This window comes from Carcharodon carcharias, chromosome 12 (assembly GCF_017639515.1).
Source record: "Carcharodon carcharias isolate sCarCar2 chromosome 12, sCarCar2.pri, whole genome shotgun sequence".
Classification (NCBI taxonomy): domain Eukaryota; kingdom Metazoa; phylum Chordata; class Chondrichthyes; order Lamniformes; family Lamnidae; genus Carcharodon; species Carcharodon carcharias.
The window spans coordinates 45056625-45076788 of record NC_054478.1 but is presented as its reverse complement, the minus strand read 5'-3'; the positions used below and the strand labels follow the sequence as shown (position 1 = coordinate 45076788).

The following is a 20164-nucleotide window of genomic DNA, read 5'->3' as shown; positions in this document are numbered from 1 at the left end:
ATTTAGCCTCTCGAGCCTGTTCCACTATTCAATGAGATCATGGCTGATCTGAGACAAAACTCCATATTCCCACCTTTGCCCTATATCCCTTAAAGCCCTTGGTTGACAGAAATCTACCAATCTCAGGTTTAAAATTAACAATTGAGCTTGCATCAATTGCCATTTGCGGAACAGAGTTCTAAATTTTTGCCACCCTTTATGTGGAGAAACGTTTCCTAATTTTACTCCTGAAAAGTCTGGTTTTAATTTTTAGACCATGACCCCTAATCCTAGACTTCTCAACCAGCCAAAAAAATTCCTCTCTATCTGTTCCCCTTAGTATCTTGAAAACATTGATCAAATCACCCCTTAATCTTTTAAATTCCAGGGGACACAATCCTAGTTAATGTAACCTCTCCTCATAAATTAACCCTTGGGTGCCAGAAATCATTCTGGGAAATCTGTGCTACATTCCCTCCAATGCCAATATATCTGTCCTAAGCCGTGGTGCCCAGAACTGCTCAGAGCTCACAAAATGAACTAAGTAATTCACTGCTTCATACTTTCCCATGTAAATGATGACCAGTTGAAAGACCACCAGTTAAGGATGCAAAACATCCAAAAGCAAGTGTGTACAGTTTCCATAATCTATTCGGTGCCAGCACCATGTGTATAACGTTGCAAGCAGAAAGTGTCCATACATACCAGAAGTGCACTCATTCAGAGATATTTCAAATAATTGAATTCACTAGTCCATAATTCATAGCATGTGAGGATTGAAGGCAGTGGTTAGAGCAGCCGTGTGCTCCCCAAGGTGAAGTTCACTTGAGGATGGAAGGCAGTGGTTCAGTTAGCTGTGTCTTCCCAGAGGTGCAGTTCTCTTTTCAGTTCCTCATCCCAGAGTCATAATTCAAAATCATCAGAGTCACCGGTCACAGGAAACATTTTGTTGCTTAGACAAATTTAATACCTAACACTCAAAATAAAACTATTCTCTCATTTTACTGCTGCAACTTTGGTCAATCCTTTCAGTCTACAAATCATACTGTGGGATATGAACTCTTAGTATGTTTGTATGAAATTATTTTGACCATTATTTTAATGGTAACTCATTTATTTTACCAAAGTATCCTCACATAAATGCGTCCAACATGTGTATAGTAATAATCTCAAAGTAACATTCTGAGGTCTTATAAATTGTATTGGTTATTAAGTTAATCTACAATAGTCAGCAAATTTAAAGAGACTAATTCGAACAGAATCTGTGCTGGTGTGGATGAAACTTGCCATGTGATTGGTGAAATGGTTTATATTATAGTTCACAGCTTGATATATATTTTACAGCAATACCAGCTAAATTCTCATTAAAACTTACTAGCCGAGAAATTTGGCTCCTTAGGATTGGTGGAGCTAGTACTACAGATGTTGGAGGCCTTTGAGTGGGGTACATGGTGCTTCCAGCTGCTTTCAACATAGTCCCCTTTGTTGGGAAGGTATTCGCTAGAGTGCTGTGCAAAGAGGGCTAGGTCTGAGTGATGTCCTCTGCCAACTTAAAGCTAGACTCTTCTAAACTCCCAGATAGCAGCAGAAGGCTGTCTGGAAAGCCTGACAATGCATCTAGCATCTCAGAGTACATCCTCATCGCTTTCTCCTGTATGCCGTCCCATCGAAGTCCTCAACTGAATCCCCTGTAGCAGAATTCATGTGCAACCTTGCCCTCCAGTGAGCTGGCATACCAACTACCCTTAATCCCTACTACCCTTAGTCGCTGCACTGGCTTTAGCCCACGTGCCTGTTGACTCATCATGTACAGATCCTGACATTATACTAGGCTTATAGGCATATGCAGTGCCCATACCTGAGCTGGTGAATGCAAATGTCAGATCAAGTGATGGGACCTCTTCATCTGTGCTGTGCTGTTGCTCTCTTGCTTTCTTCTAAGTGTGCTGTGGCTGGGCAGATGGAGGCTTGAAAACAGAAAATTAGGAAGGGGAAGGTTGGGGTGAGTGATGTTGCTTGTGAGGAAAGCAAGAGATCCATGGTCACACCATCAGCAGTTTGCACATTAAAGCAGATAGCAGGATGAGGATGAGTTGGGAGCAGAGAAAAGGCATAAAATAAGAGCATATCATTGTGCTCAATGTTGTCAGCAATGCCAGGAGACACAGACTATGTTGCAGTTGGTCCTATGATGTGGAGAACCATATTCTCTGTAAAGCTCAAGGGGTGCAGGTGTTCTTGACCCCCGCCAGTTCCGCTTTGTTCCTACTTGTTATGGGAGACATGATCCTGCTAGAGAGAGGGGAGAATGTCAATGATTGTGTTTCATTGTGTTTGGGTGATGTGTCTGAATAGCTGGAGGTATATAGAAGCAACAAGACCTGGGTATGAAGTTGGTATAATTGGAATGCACGTGAAGTTGAAGTGGAGTATCTGGACATTAGACGTGAATCTTGAGTGCTATGGACTGTTGATGGTTGAGAGATTGGTGTGATACAGAATGAGAAGATGCTGGTGTGGTTGCTAAGGGGTCCTTGGAAGATGTCTTCACTGACCTTGACTATCCGCATGAAATCATTACATTTCTTATGGCACTGCTGCAAAGTCTTCTGGGTCAGTCCTTGCATTGACCTCCCTGGCCACCTGCTCCCATTCCCTTCTCAGGTTGATCCTTGAGACCCTCCTGCCCCTTTGTGGAAACACGATCTCTCTCCTCCTCTCCATCTCTATGACAAAGGCCTTCAGCGCTGTACCCATGAACCTAGGGGCCCTCCCCTCCCTGGTGTTCCTTTGTGCAGCCCTCACATGAAGCCATTGTCAGTACAGGCAACTAGCAGCAGCTCCCTTTCGCTGAGTGTAGCTTCCTTGAAGAAGAGCAGATTACCTTTCAGTGCAACAGCCTGGCTACCCTATTTGAGATCTGTGTCTGCTGCTCGGCCTCTGGCCAAATGCTCAGGCAGCAAGTAACATGGGCACTGCTTAGATCAATGCTATAATCAGGTAAACGAGAAGGTACCACCAGCTTTACATGCTGCCAGCCTTAACGGAAATGGGTGTGGACAGATCACGAAGCCCAACCCCAACAGCCCAAAAATGGGCCATAACTAATAAATACTTAGCTCAATGAATTGCAACACCTATGCTGATAATGGACACAGTCTGCAGAGATTTTTGTCTGCCTTTCATGAAAACAGAAATAATGACAATGATGTTAATAATAGCAGAAAAAGCACTGAACAGAGTTCACTCTACAAAGCAAAAGGGCGAGCATCTTGTAGTGACATTTTAAAACACCAAATCTTTCAGATGATTTTTATCAGCTGCATACAATTCAAATCATTATCTGTGATGTGGAGGAAGAATTATTTTCAGAAAGCTCCCAAAGTACCCCAAATTAAGCATTCCATGAACATGTCGGAGAAATGCCCAAGCATTGCCTTAAATGTGACCTCAAAATGGAGTTGTGATTAAACTGAGTGCTGAGAAAGGGAAAGGCTAATGCTGATTAAACTTTGAAGGCTTATACAAACTGGACATTCCACACCATTGATAGAAAACAAACCACCAAAACCACAGGACCAGGGGCGGATCATTAAAGGGGCCATAAAGATATCCTGCCTTATCTAGATGAATGTAGACACTTTGTGAGCAATTTTTAAGAAGTTACAGAAGAAACAAGTAACCCAGCTTTTACAGCTTCATTAATTTGGAGGTCACTGGGATACAAATCATAGAACAGTTACAGCAGAACATGCCATTCAGACGATCATGTCCATGCCACCTCTCTGCAAGAGCAACTCAGCTAGTTCTGCTCCCCAGTTCTTTCCTCGCAGCCCTGCAATTTTTTTCTCTGCAGTTGCTTATCCAATCCCCTTTGAGATCCACAACTGAATCTGCTTGCACCACACTGTAAGGCAGTACATTCCAGATCCTAACCATACGCTGCATTAAAAAGTTCTTACTCATGTCACAACTGCTTCTCTTGCCATGTGCCTTAAACCAATATCCTTTGGTTCTCGGTCCTTCCTCTATATACTCTTTATCCACTTTGTCTAGACCCCAATGATTTTGAATACCTCTATCAAATTTCCTCCTAACCTTCTGTTTTCTAAGGAGAACAACACCAGCTTCTCCGATATATCCATTTAATTGAAGTTCCTAATCCGTGGGACTATTCTCGTGAACTTTTGCTGCACCATCTCTAAAGCCTTCACATTCTTCCTAAAGTGTGTTGCTCAGAATTGGGTACAATACTCCAGTTGAGGCAAAACTAGTGTTTTATGAAGATTCTTCATAACTTTCTTGCTGTTGTGCTCTATACCTATTTAAAAATCCAGGGTCCCCTATGTCTTTTTAACTGCTTTCTCAACCTGCCCTGCCACCAATAACAATTTGTACAAATATACCCCCAGGCCTCACTGTTCCTGCATCCACCCCTCTTAGTGCATCTTTTGTTTTCTATTGCTTCTTATTTTTCCTACCAAAATGTATCACTTCACACTTCCCTGCACTACATTTCACTTACCACCTGCCTGCCCATTCAACCAGCCTGTCTATGTTCTCTTGAAGCCTATCACTATCCCCTTCACAACCCTCAATGCTTCCAAGCTTTGTATCATCTGAAAATTTTGAAATTGTGCCCTGCAATCTAGATCACTGATATAGATCAAGAAAGCAGTGAACTAGTACTGATCTCTGGGGAACTCCACTGTATACTTTATTCCAGTCTGAAAAACAACCGTTTATCACAACTCTCTGCTTCTTGTCACCCTGTGAACTTTGAATCCATGCTGTTACTGTCCCTTTTAATCTATGAGCTTCAACTTTGCTAGCCAGCTTATATGGGGCACTTTATCAAATGCTTTTTGGAAGTCCATGCACTTCACATAAACCACATTACTCTCATCAACCCTCTCAGTCACCACACCAAAAAAACTCTAATCAAGTCAGATAAATACAATTTGCTTTTTAACAAATCAGTGTTGGCTTTCCTTAATCAATCCATGCTTGTCCAAATGACTGCTCATTTTGTCCCAGATTTTCATTCTAAAAACTTTCCCACCACCAAGGTTAAACCAGCTGGCCTATAGTAGTTGAGTTTACCCTTATACCCACCAGGAGGTCAGCAGGGGTAACAACAAGGTTGTATGAGGTAACCAACACCAAAAAAATAATTATTTCTGATACCTGCAAATTGATCAGTGGAATTGTTTGCTTCTTTGTAAATTAAGGATATATTATTTTCTTTATTTGTGGGCATCACTGGCAAGGTCAGCATTTGTTGCCCATTCCTAATTGCCCTTGAAGTGAGTGGCTTGCTAGGCCATTTCAGAGGGCAGTTAAGAATCAACCATATTACTGTGGATCTAGAGTCACACGTAGGCCAGATCAGGTAAGGATGGCAGATTTCCTCCCCTAAAGGACACAAGTGAACCAGATGGGTTTTTACAACAATCAATGATCGTTTCATGGTCGCCATTACTGAAACTAGCTTTATATTCTAGACTTTATTAATTGAATTCAAATTCCACGCCATGGTGGGATTTGAACCCTTATCCCCAGAGCATAGTTTGGGCCTCTGGATTACTAGTCCAGTGACATTATCTCTTTACCACTATCTCCCCTAAAGTATACAATAGTGCTTTTGAACTGAAAAAAATTTTCAGTGATCAACTTTCAGTCCTTATTTTTATTTACATTGGAGTATTTTTAGAGGTCTTATAGTAATCCTTGCAGAAAGGTGTCTCTGTAAAATCAGAAATTGAATGGACAACATGGAGAGAGGAATTTTATAGATCTTATGATTGTAAAGGTCATCAGCCAGATACACTAGCAGATAAAAATGTTACTTAGACGTGCTAGTCTCCCTGAGATCTAGGGAAATGAGATTATCAGTTAGTCTACATGGAACTGCCAGGGTGAAAGATAAATTTATGCAAGAGCAGAGGATCCAGGAGAAATGTGCTGCACCTCTATAGGCAGAGATTCAACACCCTGTTGCCTCAGAAATATAACATCATTTTTCCAGAGGAGTGCAGGCAACTAGTTCATCCAAGCCAACTTGTAAAGAACATATTTATATTGTTCTGAAAACATTGTCAATTACAAATGTAAGGGGAGATACATTCAGAAGCACCCAAAAATGGGCACAAGAATCATCATTAACCCCACCCATTCATTACAATGTAGGCAGCACATCAACTTAGTGCTGCCTGCTTATTTCAATGACCAGTGCTAACTGCACTGTTGATTGGCTGGATGACTGACCGGGTGGGGGGTCAGTATCGTGAGACCAGTTAAAGCTAACCTGAATACTTGAAGCTAGCCTGCAGCTCTTAAAAGGTGAGATGCATTGCGGATGGAGTAGGTGCTTTCAGTCTTTCTGCAAATGAATTTGACCTGGAAAACAGTGAAGAATGACACAACATGGGAGAGCATGGGCTCCATGTTTGTGGACGCTGCAATGGAGGCTTTGGGCCAAGAAGTGGAAATGAGGAGAGGTGTCCTGTAGATGGAGGGAGCCAGGAAGCTCTGCAGACAATTTTTCAGAAGCAGCGGATGCAGATAGTTGGGGACGTCAATGCCAGGAGTTGAACCTTGAGGATTTGGATGCAGTGCCACAAGAAGTTCAATGACTTCGTACAAGTGATCAACGTCAATGAATGCATCTTCAAATGCCATATCCTACCAGCTGCAAACAATAGACTCAGACACTGCTCAATTGACCATACCCCCGTTACTCACTTATCAACAGTCTCTATCAATCAGGGCTCATATCTAATATTCAGATGTTTCATCTCACCTTCACACACTTAGCACTAGTGCAAGCCTCACACCCACATCTCACAACCTGCACACAGTCAGCTATTCAACCATGACAGCCAAATCACCCAAGCACATTGCACAAAACTCACTGAAACACTGAACATTGACACCTACTCTGCTGAGTACTGTGGGGCTCCTCAAGAGTGGGCCAAGAAGTGAAAGCATTGTTTAAGCACCCCAATGGTCTGCTTTATCATATTTTGTGAGGCAGGTTGGCTTATATTGTATGCATGCTGCCCATGAATGCATGATTTATGGCCCAGGGCCATCAGCTATTTGATCAGCAGGTATCCCTTGTCTCCCAGTAGCCACCTTTTGGTTTGTCATGGTGGCTCAAGTGAGTTGGCACAGCCCACTTCTGTAGAACGAAGGCATTGTGTCTGCTGTGAAAAAACTGGGCATGTTTTTCCTCATGGTCACACACCAGCTGGGCACTGAGGGCGTGGAATCCCTTTTGGTTCCCATATACGGCAGAGTTGGCACACAGCCCCCGCAAAGCTATGTGTATGCAGTCAAAGCAGCCCACTTGATTGGCACCCCATCCACAAATATTCACTCCCTCCATTACTGACGCACAGTAGCAGCAGAGTGCACCATCTACAAGATGCACTGCAGGAACTCACCAAGGCTCCTTAGACAACACCTTCTAAACCAATGACCACTACCATCTAGAAGGACAAGGGCAACAGGCACATGGGAACACCACCATCTGGAAGTCCTCCTTCAAGCCACTCACCATCTGATTTGGAAATATATCGCCGTTCTTTTCCTGTCACTGGGTCAAAATCCTGGAACTGCCTCCCTAAGAGTACTGTGGGTATACCTACACCACATGGTCTGCAGCGATTCAAGAAGGCAGCTCACCACCGCCTTCACAAGGGCAATTAGGAATGGGCAGTAAGTGCTGGTCTAGCCAGTGATGCCCACATCCCATGAATGAATATAAAAATCCATGGACCCTGCACCACAGGGAGGCCTGCAATTCTAAGGAAACCACATGCTTGGTCTGTCTACTGCTCTCTGGAAAGAGGAAAGAATGTAATTCTCTCTCATTGAGTATCCTCCCTTATGTAATAGTGGATGGCGAGCTACAAAATGTTGCCCATATCTTCAGCTCCAACTTGGAAGGAGTCAGATGTATAAAAGTTCAATGCCACAGTCAGACTCACAACTAGTGGCAATTCAGTCCATGCCTTGCTCTGAGGTTAAAGTTGTGGTTGCAAAGATGTCGGATTTCAATGAATACATCCTTAGTGAAGCACAAAGGTCTGGCACATTGTTTCTTGTTGACGTTTAAATCAGAGAATCGCTCCCTGAAAACCCTAGGCAGAAATGACCTCCAGCTGAGACCCCTTCTCCTCCTCCTTCCAGCAGCCTGTCCTGCTCTATGTGACCTATGTTCATCCTCCAAGTCATCTTGTATTCTAAGGCAACTGTCTACCAGTACACACATATCTGAGAGAAACTGGTTTGTGCAAAAGCCTTGAAGTCAGCAAAAAATCCTTCAGCACCTAGCACACTGTTCCTTATAGACGTCAACAACACCAAGCAACTATAGAAAGCACAAACACTTGTAGAATTGAAGGAACAGCCAAAATAAATCAACCAGCAACTAAACCATAAATAGTTGATGATCACTTTAAATAGAGCTGATGTGGGGTACTTCCTCGTACTGCATGTGTGTTCCAGTGTACGGGTTTAAGAGAGGATGTTAGCTGGAGCATTGAGCTCAAAAATGTCCCCATTGCTGTCAAATCTGTATCATTATGTGTCAGCTTCTTCATACTTCCAACAGTCAGTCAATGCATACATGCTCTCATCTTTACCAATGTGCATCCAGCAAGACTCATCCCAAAGTATGCACATGTGCAGCAGATGCCATTTAGGAAGATTAAGGACACTTGTCACACCCAAAAAATAGATGTAAACAGCCTGACTTTCAAAACTATAGACTTCAATATATTCAATAGATCGTCTATCTAATGCTGTTAAATTATGGTTAAGGAGTCGAATCCTAAATCCTAAAATCCTACTTATAACAGTCACAGACATTGATCTTAACTGTAAATTAATAATTAGCATGTTTCTAATGCTGAACTACTATGGTAAAACTGAACTGCCCTTGTAAGCCCTTGGGTAATTTTATCAATTAATGCTATCTACTAATTATCTGCATACACAACATTTAATTGTTGCTAACTCTGATTTTCAGGTAAATAAGCAATTATTAGTTTTTTTTGTTGTCTGGCTTCAACTTTATTAAATTGATAAGAAAGTTGGCATGCAGCACCGGCAAAGCCATGTGTGTACAGCCTATGGTACCCTTTCTGGAAAAAGAGGATGAAATATAGTTCACTCTCATTGAGTATCCTCCTTTATGTAACAGTGGATGGTGAGCTGCAAAATGTTGCCTTTATCTTCAGCTCCAGCTTGGAAGAAGTCAGACGTATAAAAGTTCAACGCCACAGGCAGCCTCACAACTACTGACAATTCATTCCATACAATGCTCTGAGGTTGCAGTTGTGGTTGCAAAGATGGCAGATTTCAATGAGGACATCCTTAGTGAAGCACAAAGGTCTGGCACATTGTTTCTCATTGAGGTTTGGGTCAAAGAATTGCTCCCTGAAAACCCTGGGTGGAAATGACCTCTCCTCCTCCTCCTTCTTCCAACAGCTTTGAGAAATGTGCATTTGTCGGCCACTTTTCACAACCTCAGGTCATCTTAAAGTGCTTCACATCTAATAAAGTACTTTTGGTACTTAAGTCACTGTTGTAATGTAGGAAAGATAGCAGCCAATTTGTGCACTGCAAGTTCCCACAACGGACAAGGAGATAATAACCAGGTCTTTTTTTGCCATTGTTTAAACTGATGCTGGTAGAAAGGTAAATAATGGCCAGGACACCAGGGAGAACTTCCCTGCCTTTCTTCCAATTATGTCGTAGAATCTTTCATATCCACCTGGGAGTGCAGATAGTCAATTAATTCATACAGAACTTGTGCAGATTCTAATGAAAATTTGGAAGCATAAATCCTAATATAATCTGAACTGCTTCATGTAAGACAGTTTGACAAGCCAAATTTTACTTTGATAACTCATTGGCAAAATTGAGTGGTAAAATAGGGTGTAGGGGTTAAAGTATCGTCTGGTATCCTTGTTTATTAGTTGGTGCATGTGGGGTTCCTTTGTTGAATATCTTGATCAGAATATTGATTCCAGTGTTATTACACTCTTTCAAGCACAACAGGCATGCTTTACAATAAAAAAAATCTTTGGTTCATTTACAGAACACTTCTTAATTTTGTGTGAGGTTTTTATGGTTGTATCCATCCAACTACTTGTATATTATGTACATCATCATTACCAATTTGCAATGAGGTCTTTAAATATGCAAGGCTACTTAGGATATCCCAACAGGTTCAAAAATTTATCTTCTAACCTTCGGCAGCACAGTAACCCATGCATCCCTGAGTAGGTTGAAGGTAATAAACAAAGAAGGCTCCACAGTTCCTAAGAGAGACAGGGATCCGAAATAAACAGCAGTCCTTTGTGCTGCCCATGAAGAATTGCCATGTAGCACAGGCTGTTAGTTTCTTTACTTCACCAGGACGAGGCAACGAGTTGGAGTCTTTAAGAGAAAGCCAAACTGGAGCTTGTGTGCCACACTTATTCATCTGAGAAGATATGAAATATTACAAGAAAGGTTTAAATTATAACTATAAAGGAATATGCTCTGTAACATGTTTATTAAACAACTGTAATGCATTCAATTCATTTGCAATATGTGAACAATTTGTTGTTCAATGTATTGATTCTAAGTAACAGGTTTGCCAAGTTCAAAACTATAGTTCTTATTGTAAAAAGCTTTTGTGTTCGATTCATTTCATATAAGACAAATATAAATTAATAATGGTCTATATGTTATTTCATAATCTACAGTTTATATAGCATTATAACAGTAACATTTTTAAAGGTTATGTCGAGTTTAACCATACCACAATAAATTTGGAATCCTTAGGGACAGAGGGGGGCTCAGTCACACAGACTTTGGTTCAAACTACCTACTCTCTGGAATGAGGCAGATTCTAATTTCCTTTTTTTATTCTGGCCTAAAGTTGGAAAGTAACTTCCTCCTGCAACTTCTGACGGCATTGGAAACAAGAGAAGGACACGAGAATGTTATCCTCTAGTTTCTTGATTATATTTATAGAATTGGATATAGTGGAAAGAGTAAGTGTTATAATCTAGTCCAGATATAGACAATACCAAAGCCTCTTTCCTACCTAACTCTTCCAAGTTCTGTAATGATTTAGGGTTTCTAAGTGCCCTCACTCCCTAAAGAGAAGAATAGTTCACTCTCATTTTTGTCAAATTACCTAATTTATTAGAATAAGACCATTCTCTGAGGCTGAACAAGACCATTCGCTTCCTTGGCATCCTATTTTACCCCAAGCTGAGCTTCCGACCACATATTCTCTCCAAGATTGCCCACTTCCATCTCAGTAATATCTCTCATCTCTGACCTCACTTCAGTTCAGCTATTGTTGAAACCCTCATCCTCACCTTTGTTAATATTCGACCTGTCTATTCCAATACTCGCTGGCCGTTCTACACATCTTTCACCAAGCATAAATTTGAACTCATCCAAAATCCTGATGGCCACATCCTCGCACACGTAGTCCTATTCACACATCACCAAAGTGCTCAATTGCTTCGAGTGGCTCCCGGTCCAACAACACTTCATTTTTTAAAAAATTGTGTTCTTGTTTTCAAATGCTTCCATGGCCTTAGCCCTCCCTATCTTCGTAACCTCCCCCAGCCCTATAACTCTGCAAGATGTCTGTGTTCCTCCAATTCTGACCTCATCTGCATTCCCGATTTTCATCGCTCCCCCTATGGTGACCATGCCTAGGTCTGAAGCTCTGAAATTCCCTCCTTAAAACATTCTGCATCTCTAGCTCCTTCTCCTCTTTTAGACTGACTGAGTTTGAGACTTTCCTGCATCTAGTAATGCATGAGACAGACAAAGCATGTGCTTATGTCCATTTCCATAGCTATTTTTTCCCTTAAACGGGTCGCTAGCTTGTCACCAGGGGCTATTGCTTGAGGAGTGCTGCTCCACATCAAGCATGGCTGACTCTCCCCTTCTTAGTTGATAATCAAACTGTTTGGCCACGGTATGGATGCACATTCCATGGCCATCAAGTCCTAGAGTGGGATTTGAACCGGGACTTCTGGCTGGAGAGCAGGCACGCTACATCCAATGCCACAAGACTTCCCCTCCTCTTTTAAGAGGCTTTCTAAGTAGCTCCACCTGCCCTTGTATCTCCTCATGTGGCTTTGTTTCAAACGTTATTTGATTACACTCTTGCCAAGTTCATCGGGACATTTTACTATGTTAAAGGCGCTAAATAAATGCAAGTTGATGTTGTAGTGTTGTAAGTTAATGTGTTATTTAATTATATTGAAAATCTCACAAATAAAATCTTCCAAACTGACTAAATAAATGAATGAATGGAAGAACAGGCAGATTCTGTTATATGTAGGCAATCCACCCAATTTGATTTTTCTCTCTGTCCATGCTTTATACTTACAAAGTTCAAAATGACTAAGTATAAACTGTTAAACACAAAGCAAACAGTTAACAATGTGAACTGCAGAGACTTAGCCAATGTTGTATTTTAAAACATTCTTATCTTTTAGACATACTATGCTTGGAATGAGCATTACACATACTACTAACTTCTATACATTTGGTTGGCATTTCTGCTGGCTTATCTCCGATCATGAAGCGGTACCATCCAGGTGTCAGGGAATGATCACATATAAGGTCCTGGATTGCAAATTGCTGCAGCTCAATAGAATCAAAGTGAATGCTGCGGTAAGAGCTCCGAAGAATGCGATATCCTCCTGGGTAGCATTCTGGGGCTAGAGGGAAAAAAAGTTTAAAATAGTGAAGAGCACAAATTTGTTCTGCTGATCCTACAACTGTACCTTTAGCATATAAAGCTACAATTACTAATCTTCTTAACTAAGATATTTGGTAAAGTCATCGCACATATCAGACATTTTCCAAAAAGCATAACTAGTGCTACTGAAATAAATACAATTAACATTGGAGAGAATTCTCCAAATAAAGGAATGTCACAAATGACATCAGTAACCAATGATGTCAGGAATGACATCAATAACCATAGTTGACCATCTTGCCCAAGTTGGTCAGATAATAAGAAAAGTGACTGATAAGATTCTCCCATTCCCCTGTTTTCACTTAACTATGATAGTTCTCCCAGCTCAAGTGCTCTCCTGAGGTGAAAGATGACCAACTCCCAGGCCTCTAACAATGCAGCTCTGAATTTGCCATTCAAGAGATACGTGAGAATTTGATCCCTGTAAACAGATGGATTGTGTCTGCTCAAACCTCCAAGTGTGACACAGCTCATATTAAAAGCTCAACGGGAATTGTAATAATCAGCCTTTGCACCCATACCAACCAATCATAAATTCATCTGTGGTTTAGACAACACAACGATTTATATAGTGGATGCAGCAGGAAGGGGCTGAGGGGGGAGGAAGATATCTTTCAAAAGTCTTAAAGAGAAAATGCAGGTTAAATTGTCAAAACTATCAAGAGCCTCACAACTGCGTTTCAGTCATTGCCACCAAAGTTAGCAAAACTGGCATAGGCAGTATGAGTGCTCATTCTGTTACTGGTTGGTGACCACCATTTCAACCTTTTACTGACAGTAGGTTTGATATCATTTTTGTAACCCAATTGAAGAGTTGACTAACTCAAGCAATTTACTAAATAATTCATGTTTAATGTATCTGACACTCCAAATTCTGTTTCTAACTACAACCAGTTTAACGAGTTCAGGTTTTATTTTCGGTTGCAGCCTAAATATTAAACTGTTCATTTAGGACTCTGCCACTCATCATGAGGCAACAGGTAAGGTAGTTTTTTTTTAATTCTGTTATCAAAATATTCCCCTTTCTTCAACTCCTCATTCAGTATTTTATTTGTAGCAATCAAGTGTTTTGAGCAACCTGCTCCCCAACCTCCATCAATAGCACTTTGAAGTAGGCACTTAAATTAAAATTAAACCAACATAATATACTAAATTTGCCATGTATCTCACATACTCCTTTTTCAATGTCACCCACCTGTAACATGAAATTACAACTGAAACTGCTCATTTCTACTGCTAGCTAATCAACAGACGCCTATAAATATACCTATAGCATCACTAATACACTTTTAAGTGAAGTTTGCATCACACTGACTTTCTCTGGGCAAAGTCACAGAAGATTCCCAATAAATATATTTGGTGCCATATTCTATTGAAATTATTTTGGGAAATATGTTAGTATTTCAAATATGTCCAAAGAATTAACTGTTTTGTATTCCAAATATGTGTTACTCCTACACGTGGCACTTAGCTCAACATACCAAAGGGTTATAATTTCACAGATAAAAATGTCTACTGCCCTACATTATGGAGAAACCAACAAATAAACACCAGGAGGAAGACACCTAATTGGTCAATTAACCCGAGCGTTCTCAAGTTATTTGAGAATTTCTGCAACAAGAACCAGGTCTTCCACTTTTAATAGGAAATCACACGAACACCGGAGTGTTGCCAATACAGCGACCTATAGGAAAGTAAGTGGATGTTGAAGGCTGCATCTCCCAGTCACTGTGGTCAATCTCAGGTCACCCTTGACAGTTGGACAGGAAATTTCCAGAGTTTTTTTTTCCTGAATTGGTCTAGAGTTTTTCTCTGACTTTTTTTTTTGTCTCTTCCAGGCGGCTACCTGACTGAATATTGATGAGGGGTGGGGTCTGAATGAGGGCCGCGGTCTGGACTGGTTGCACTATGACCATAAGGGACAGGCTCAGTGGGCCAGTTGGCTTTTTCTTGACTTCTGTTTTCATATGTTCATAAAAAGAGGGGATCTAAATTTATATAATTGTGAAAATAATAATAGTACAAATAATGTACTGTTACCTTCATATGTCTTCAAATAGGTTTCTTCAATCTTTTGAAAGATGGAACTGATGAGTACTCTGGTTAGAGGAGGTCAATGCAACCTCAAAAAAACTAGCTTAATTACAGCATGCATTTGAACTGAGTAAGCAATTTTAGGCTCTTAACTTTCACCATAACATTTCCCACAAAGTACAAAACAGCAATAGCTGATAAGCTATCTTCGCCTACATACTCAATACTCTTTCTATTTCTGGTTAGCCAAGGCTGAAATATGAATAAGTGCCACAGTAATTTCCAACCTAGGCTTTGCTTTATCTTTTGCAACTGACTTCACAACTGGCTTTTACCATGTGTCTTAGTTCTTTTTGTAGGGTCCCTGGACATAAAGTTTTGACCCTTGACTCCTTCACTAATTGTAACTTGCCCAGTAGAGCACACAGTTTACCCTCTACCACCTTCTCATGTACCAGTCCCCATCAGAAAGCTCCATATTGTTTATGTGATAGATCATACTTTGTATGCAAGAATAGAGTTTCTCCCACCATCTTATGTGTGAATAGCTGCTGGAACCCTGAAATGAGATAACAAATTATCTGTTGTCCCAAATGGTCATGGATAACAGTTTCAATGGTCAGTTTATTAATTCTCCAGGCGAACCCATTGATGTACCAATCTCCTCTTTGTCTCAATGACATCAGTCAGTCTTCCTCTCTCAAGGTGACAGCAAAGAAACTGCATCTTTCAGGGTTAACCCTGAAGAATCCTGAACCTGAGTTCCAAAGGTAATTTATGCCAAAAATTCCTGCTGGTTCAAATAACCAATAATCCACAGTTGTGACAGCATAATAATTAAAGATGGAGCTAGGTAAAAGATACAGAGGGCAATTTTTTATATTCGTTCACGGGGTGTGAGCGTCACTGGCAATACTAACATATATTGCCCATTCCTAATTGCCTTTGAGAAGGTGGTTGTGTGCAAACTATTTGAACTGCTGCTGTCGATTTGGTGTAGGTACACACCCATATTGCAGTTAGGGAGGAAGTTCCATGATTTTGGCACAGCAACAGAGAAGGAACGATAATATTGTTCCAAGCCAGGAGAGTGTGTAATTAGAGGAGAACTTGAAAGTGGTGGTGTTCCCATACTTCTGTTGTCCTTGTCCTTCTAGGTAGTAGAGAACACTGGTAAGGTGCAATCTACAGCCATGGTGAAATACTGCAGTGCATCTTGTAGGTGGTACATACTGCTGCCACTGGAGGATGAAGTGAATGATTGAAGAGGTGGATGGGTTGCCGATCAAGCCCTGACTACAACAGGCAAGATGCTGTTCAAACAATAGCCTTTGCAGTATCCAGTGCATTCAGCTGGTTTTTAATATCATGTGGAATATTTCAAATTGGCTAAAGACTGGCTTCTTTGATGCTGGGTACCTCAGGAGGAGGAAAAGATGGATCATCCACTCAGCACTTCTGGCTGAAGATGGTTGCAGATGCTTCAGCCTTGTCTTTTGCACTAGCGTACTGGGCTTCCCCATCACTGAGGATGGGGATGATCATGGAGCCTCCACCTCTGGTTTGATACTTAATTGTTCACCACCTTTCCACAACTGGATGTGACAGGACAGCAGAGCTTTGATCTGATCCATTGTTGTGGGATCACTTAGTCCTGTCTATTGCATGCAGCTTCCATTGCTTAACATGATTGTAATCCTGAGTTGTAGCTTCACTAGGCTAGCACCTGATTTTTAGGCATGCCAGGTGTTGCTCCTAGCATGCTCTCCTACACTCTTCATTGAACCAGGATTGATTGTAATCTTAGAGGGAGGGATATACCAAGCCACGAGGTGACAGATTGTGGTTGAATAAAAATCAGTTGTGATGAGGCCTACATGGATGCCCAGTCTTGTGCGGCTGGATCTGTTCTGAATCTATCCCATTTTGCACAATGGTAATGCCACGCAACATGATGTAGGGCATCATGATGGAGAGTTCTGAAGAAAAGTCACAAGGACTCAAAACGTTAACTCTGTCTTTCTTTCCATTGATGCTGTCAGACCTGCTGAGTTTTTCCAACAATTTTTGTTTTTGTTTCAGGTTTCCAGCATCTGCAGTATTTTGCTGTTATGATGGAGGGTATCCTCAGTTTGAAAACAGGACTTCGTCTCCATAAGGGTTGTCCAGTGATAACTCCTACTAATACTGTTATGGACAGATGATCTGCGGCAGGTAGATTGTTAAGGATGAGGTCAAGTAATTTTTTCCCTCTTGTTGGCTCTCTCACCACGTAATGCAGGCCTAATGTGGCAGATAAGTCCTTCAGAAGTCGGCTGGCCTTGTCAGTAGTGGTGCCACCGAGCCACTCTTGATGATCAACATTGAGTTCCACCGCCCAGGGTACATTGTGTGCCCTTGCCTACCTCAATGCTTCTTCCAAGTGGTGTTCAACATGGAGGAGTAATTTTGTTATGGAGGAGTACTGATTCAGTCGAGGTGATAGGTGGTAATCAGCAGGAGGTTTCCTTGCTCATGCTTCATCTGATCCTTTGATTATCATGGGGTCCAGAGTCAATATTGAGGACTCCCAGGACTACTCCCTCCTAATCGTGTACCACCTCTGGTGGTTATGTCCTATCCTGTGGGACAGGACTTTAAGTTTATTTGGATTGATTTGCCTACAAATAATCCTTTTACTTATTTAACTAGAATTTGTCTCATTTCTTATAATGATATAATGGGCTGCATGATCTTAGAAGAGCAGATTCTTGAGGGACATTTTTAGAATATAGACCTTAAGTCTGGACAAAAACTATTAAAAACCTATTGTGTTGACACTGAAGTGATCATTGGGGTAGTGCTGGTGATCCATAGTTGATTTAAACTTTTGAACTGCATAATCACTTTTTATGATAAAGTTGAGGTGATATCTGTCAATATGAGTGATCGATGGACTAGCCATCTGAAACCACAAATTCACAGAAAGAAACAGAATACCCACGCAAGATGTACTCTAGGAATCTGGGAAGTGCGGAATGTGTATGTGCAGATAGGCATAGCAGAGCACGAGAAAAAGTCATTGGAACTATCAAGTGGTACCTAAACAGGGGTATAAGGAAGGATGAGTTTCAAACTTAAGTTGCAAAGATAGGAGTCACGGAATGAGTTCCACAGCCTGAGTTACTGTTGGCTGAAGCCAGATACTTGCCCTTACTATCATAACGAGGACAGAGCGTAGAAGAGAAGTGAAAGACAGGAGATGACGTGCACTATCCTTCCCAGTGACCTTACACTTGCATGTAATTTGCTTGGTACTGTAAATAGCTGCTGAAATACTGTAACATTTTAATCTCTGCCGTATGGTAATAAAGGAGAACTGCTACAACCTTTGCTTGTCAGGTTCAAACCCCTTGCACAAAATTAATCTTACAACGACCTACCCAGGGATGGTGATGGATGAGTCTAGGGCATTGGCTGTAAGATATGATTCAATGAGTATGACTATGCCAGGCTGTTGTTTGTCATCTGTATGACAGCTCTCCCAATTTGGGCATAAGTCTCTATAAGTTAGTGAGGAGGACTTTGCAGGGTCGACTGGTCATGGAACTCCTGCAGGTTAACTAGAGAATCTGTAGAAGCTGAAAACAGAGATCTGCAAAACTGTATTTCAGCAAAAAAATGTAAGAGAAATCTTTGCAAGTAATGAGTGCACACTACTTAGTTGCTATACAGGCATGCTCGAACCATGTTTAAATAATTAGCCAGTGGGGAAAAGGTGTATCATTTCCAGTTGTTTTCCACTTTGAATTAACCAGCATCTGGGTTCACTGCAAAGATATCAGTCACTGGAATTGCTCACAGCGTAGATAGCTGAGATCCTTCACTTTTATTTGCTCAAGCCTTTGGAATTGTCTACCCTATGGATAATCAGTCAATCAATATATTCAAGTCAGAGATCAACAGATTTTGGAATACTAGGGGAATGAAGGATTTGGGGACAGTACAGGGAGATGTAGTTGAGCTAGGAGATCATATTGTATGGCAGAGCAGGCTCGAGGGACCAAATGGCCTACTCCTGCTCCTATTTTTATCTCCTTACCTTTAGAAGTAACAGGGATAATTCCACAATTGCAACTCACATTGGTGAGCCATGGTCATAGTGGGCACAGGTGGGACAGTGAGAGCTACAGTGTTGCGATCTGATCTCCAATCTGCACCTCCTTCAAGCACAGCTACCCAGCGGGAAGCTCAGAATTGCAGAAGTAGTCCTCATTAGAACAGGGAAATTGCAAGATATCAGTGGTTAACTGAAGTAACTGAATGCAGGCTTATCTTTTCTAAGAAAAGGTTCTAATAATTCACTCACTCGCTCATTTTTCCAGAATCGCTTCATCCAATTCAAGATCGCGGGGAGTCGGAGCCTATCCCGACAGGCAATGGGCGCTAGACGGGGTACACCCAGGATGGAACATCAGTCCATCACAGGGAAGATTCTAGTAACTCAATAAACAAAAGTGGAATCAGATTGCAGTTCTTTTATTTTATTTTAGGAATATTGATGAAGCAAAATAAACTTAGCGATCAGGGATACAGGACGGAATTGTCCCCTCCCGCCAGTGGCAAGATTTATGGTGGGCGGGGACGGAAGATATGTCGAAAACTGAAAAATCAGTTTCTTGACGTCGGGAAACAAGGGTGGGATCTTGTGCCCCTGGTGTTCATGGCAGGTTAATGGCAGGTTGGGTTCCCTGAAGCTTGGCAGGTACCAAATTTGCATCTCATGCAGGCTCATTAAAACCCCAACAGACCGGGATCTTCTGCCCCTGTCAAATTGACTGCACTGCCAGTGGAAATTTACACCATTGGGTTTCATGACCTGACAAATGTGGTGAGCACCTGGTGAGTGAGAATTTTAGAGCACTTACTTTCCAGTCGATGGTGTCTGCACCACTGGAGCTGACCGCAGGAATGGTGCATGCAGATGCTGCAAAGGCGGGGGAGGGCTGTGGAAGACATGAAGGGGTAGGGGGGCAGGAGGAGGCAAAGCGGGGGTGGGGAGTGGGTGGGAGACAAAAATGGGGGATGGCTGCATTGATGTAGGAAGGGAGGAGTGAAGGGGCTGATGGAAGGAGGAAAGCATGAGGGGCAAAGAAGAGAGAGAAAGGCATGAAGGGGAAGGTGGGGAGTGAGTGTGGGGGCAAAGTGTTGCAGAGGGAGGGGTCCACTGAGTCAATGTTGAATCCAGGAGGAAGAACTGAGGGTGCTGATGGCAGGAAGGGACAATCACTGTGAGAGGGGGAAGAGGGACGCGACAGGGTGGTAGGGTCAGGTTTTGGATATGGAGAGTGTAGTTTTCATCCGGAGGGTCACTTGAGG

At 41.7% G+C, this 20164-nt stretch overlaps 1 protein-coding gene across 2 annotated transcripts in view; it reads right to left on the bottom strand.

The window, feature by feature from the left end:
- LOC121285190 (von Willebrand factor D and EGF domain-containing protein-like) overlaps window positions 1–20164 on the bottom strand; it is a 311018-nt gene that overhangs the window by 236945 nt on the left and 53909 nt on the right. For both annotated transcript variants that reach the window (XM_041201452.1, XM_041201453.1), the window contains exons 2-3: window positions 12547–12731; window positions 10243–10477 (exon numbers count right to left, since the gene is read on the bottom strand). In XM_041201452.1, the coding sequence (XP_041057386.1) occupies window positions 10243–10477; window positions 12547–12731 (420 nt within the window). The remainder of the gene's footprint in view (window positions 1–10242; window positions 10478–12546; window positions 12732–20164) is intronic.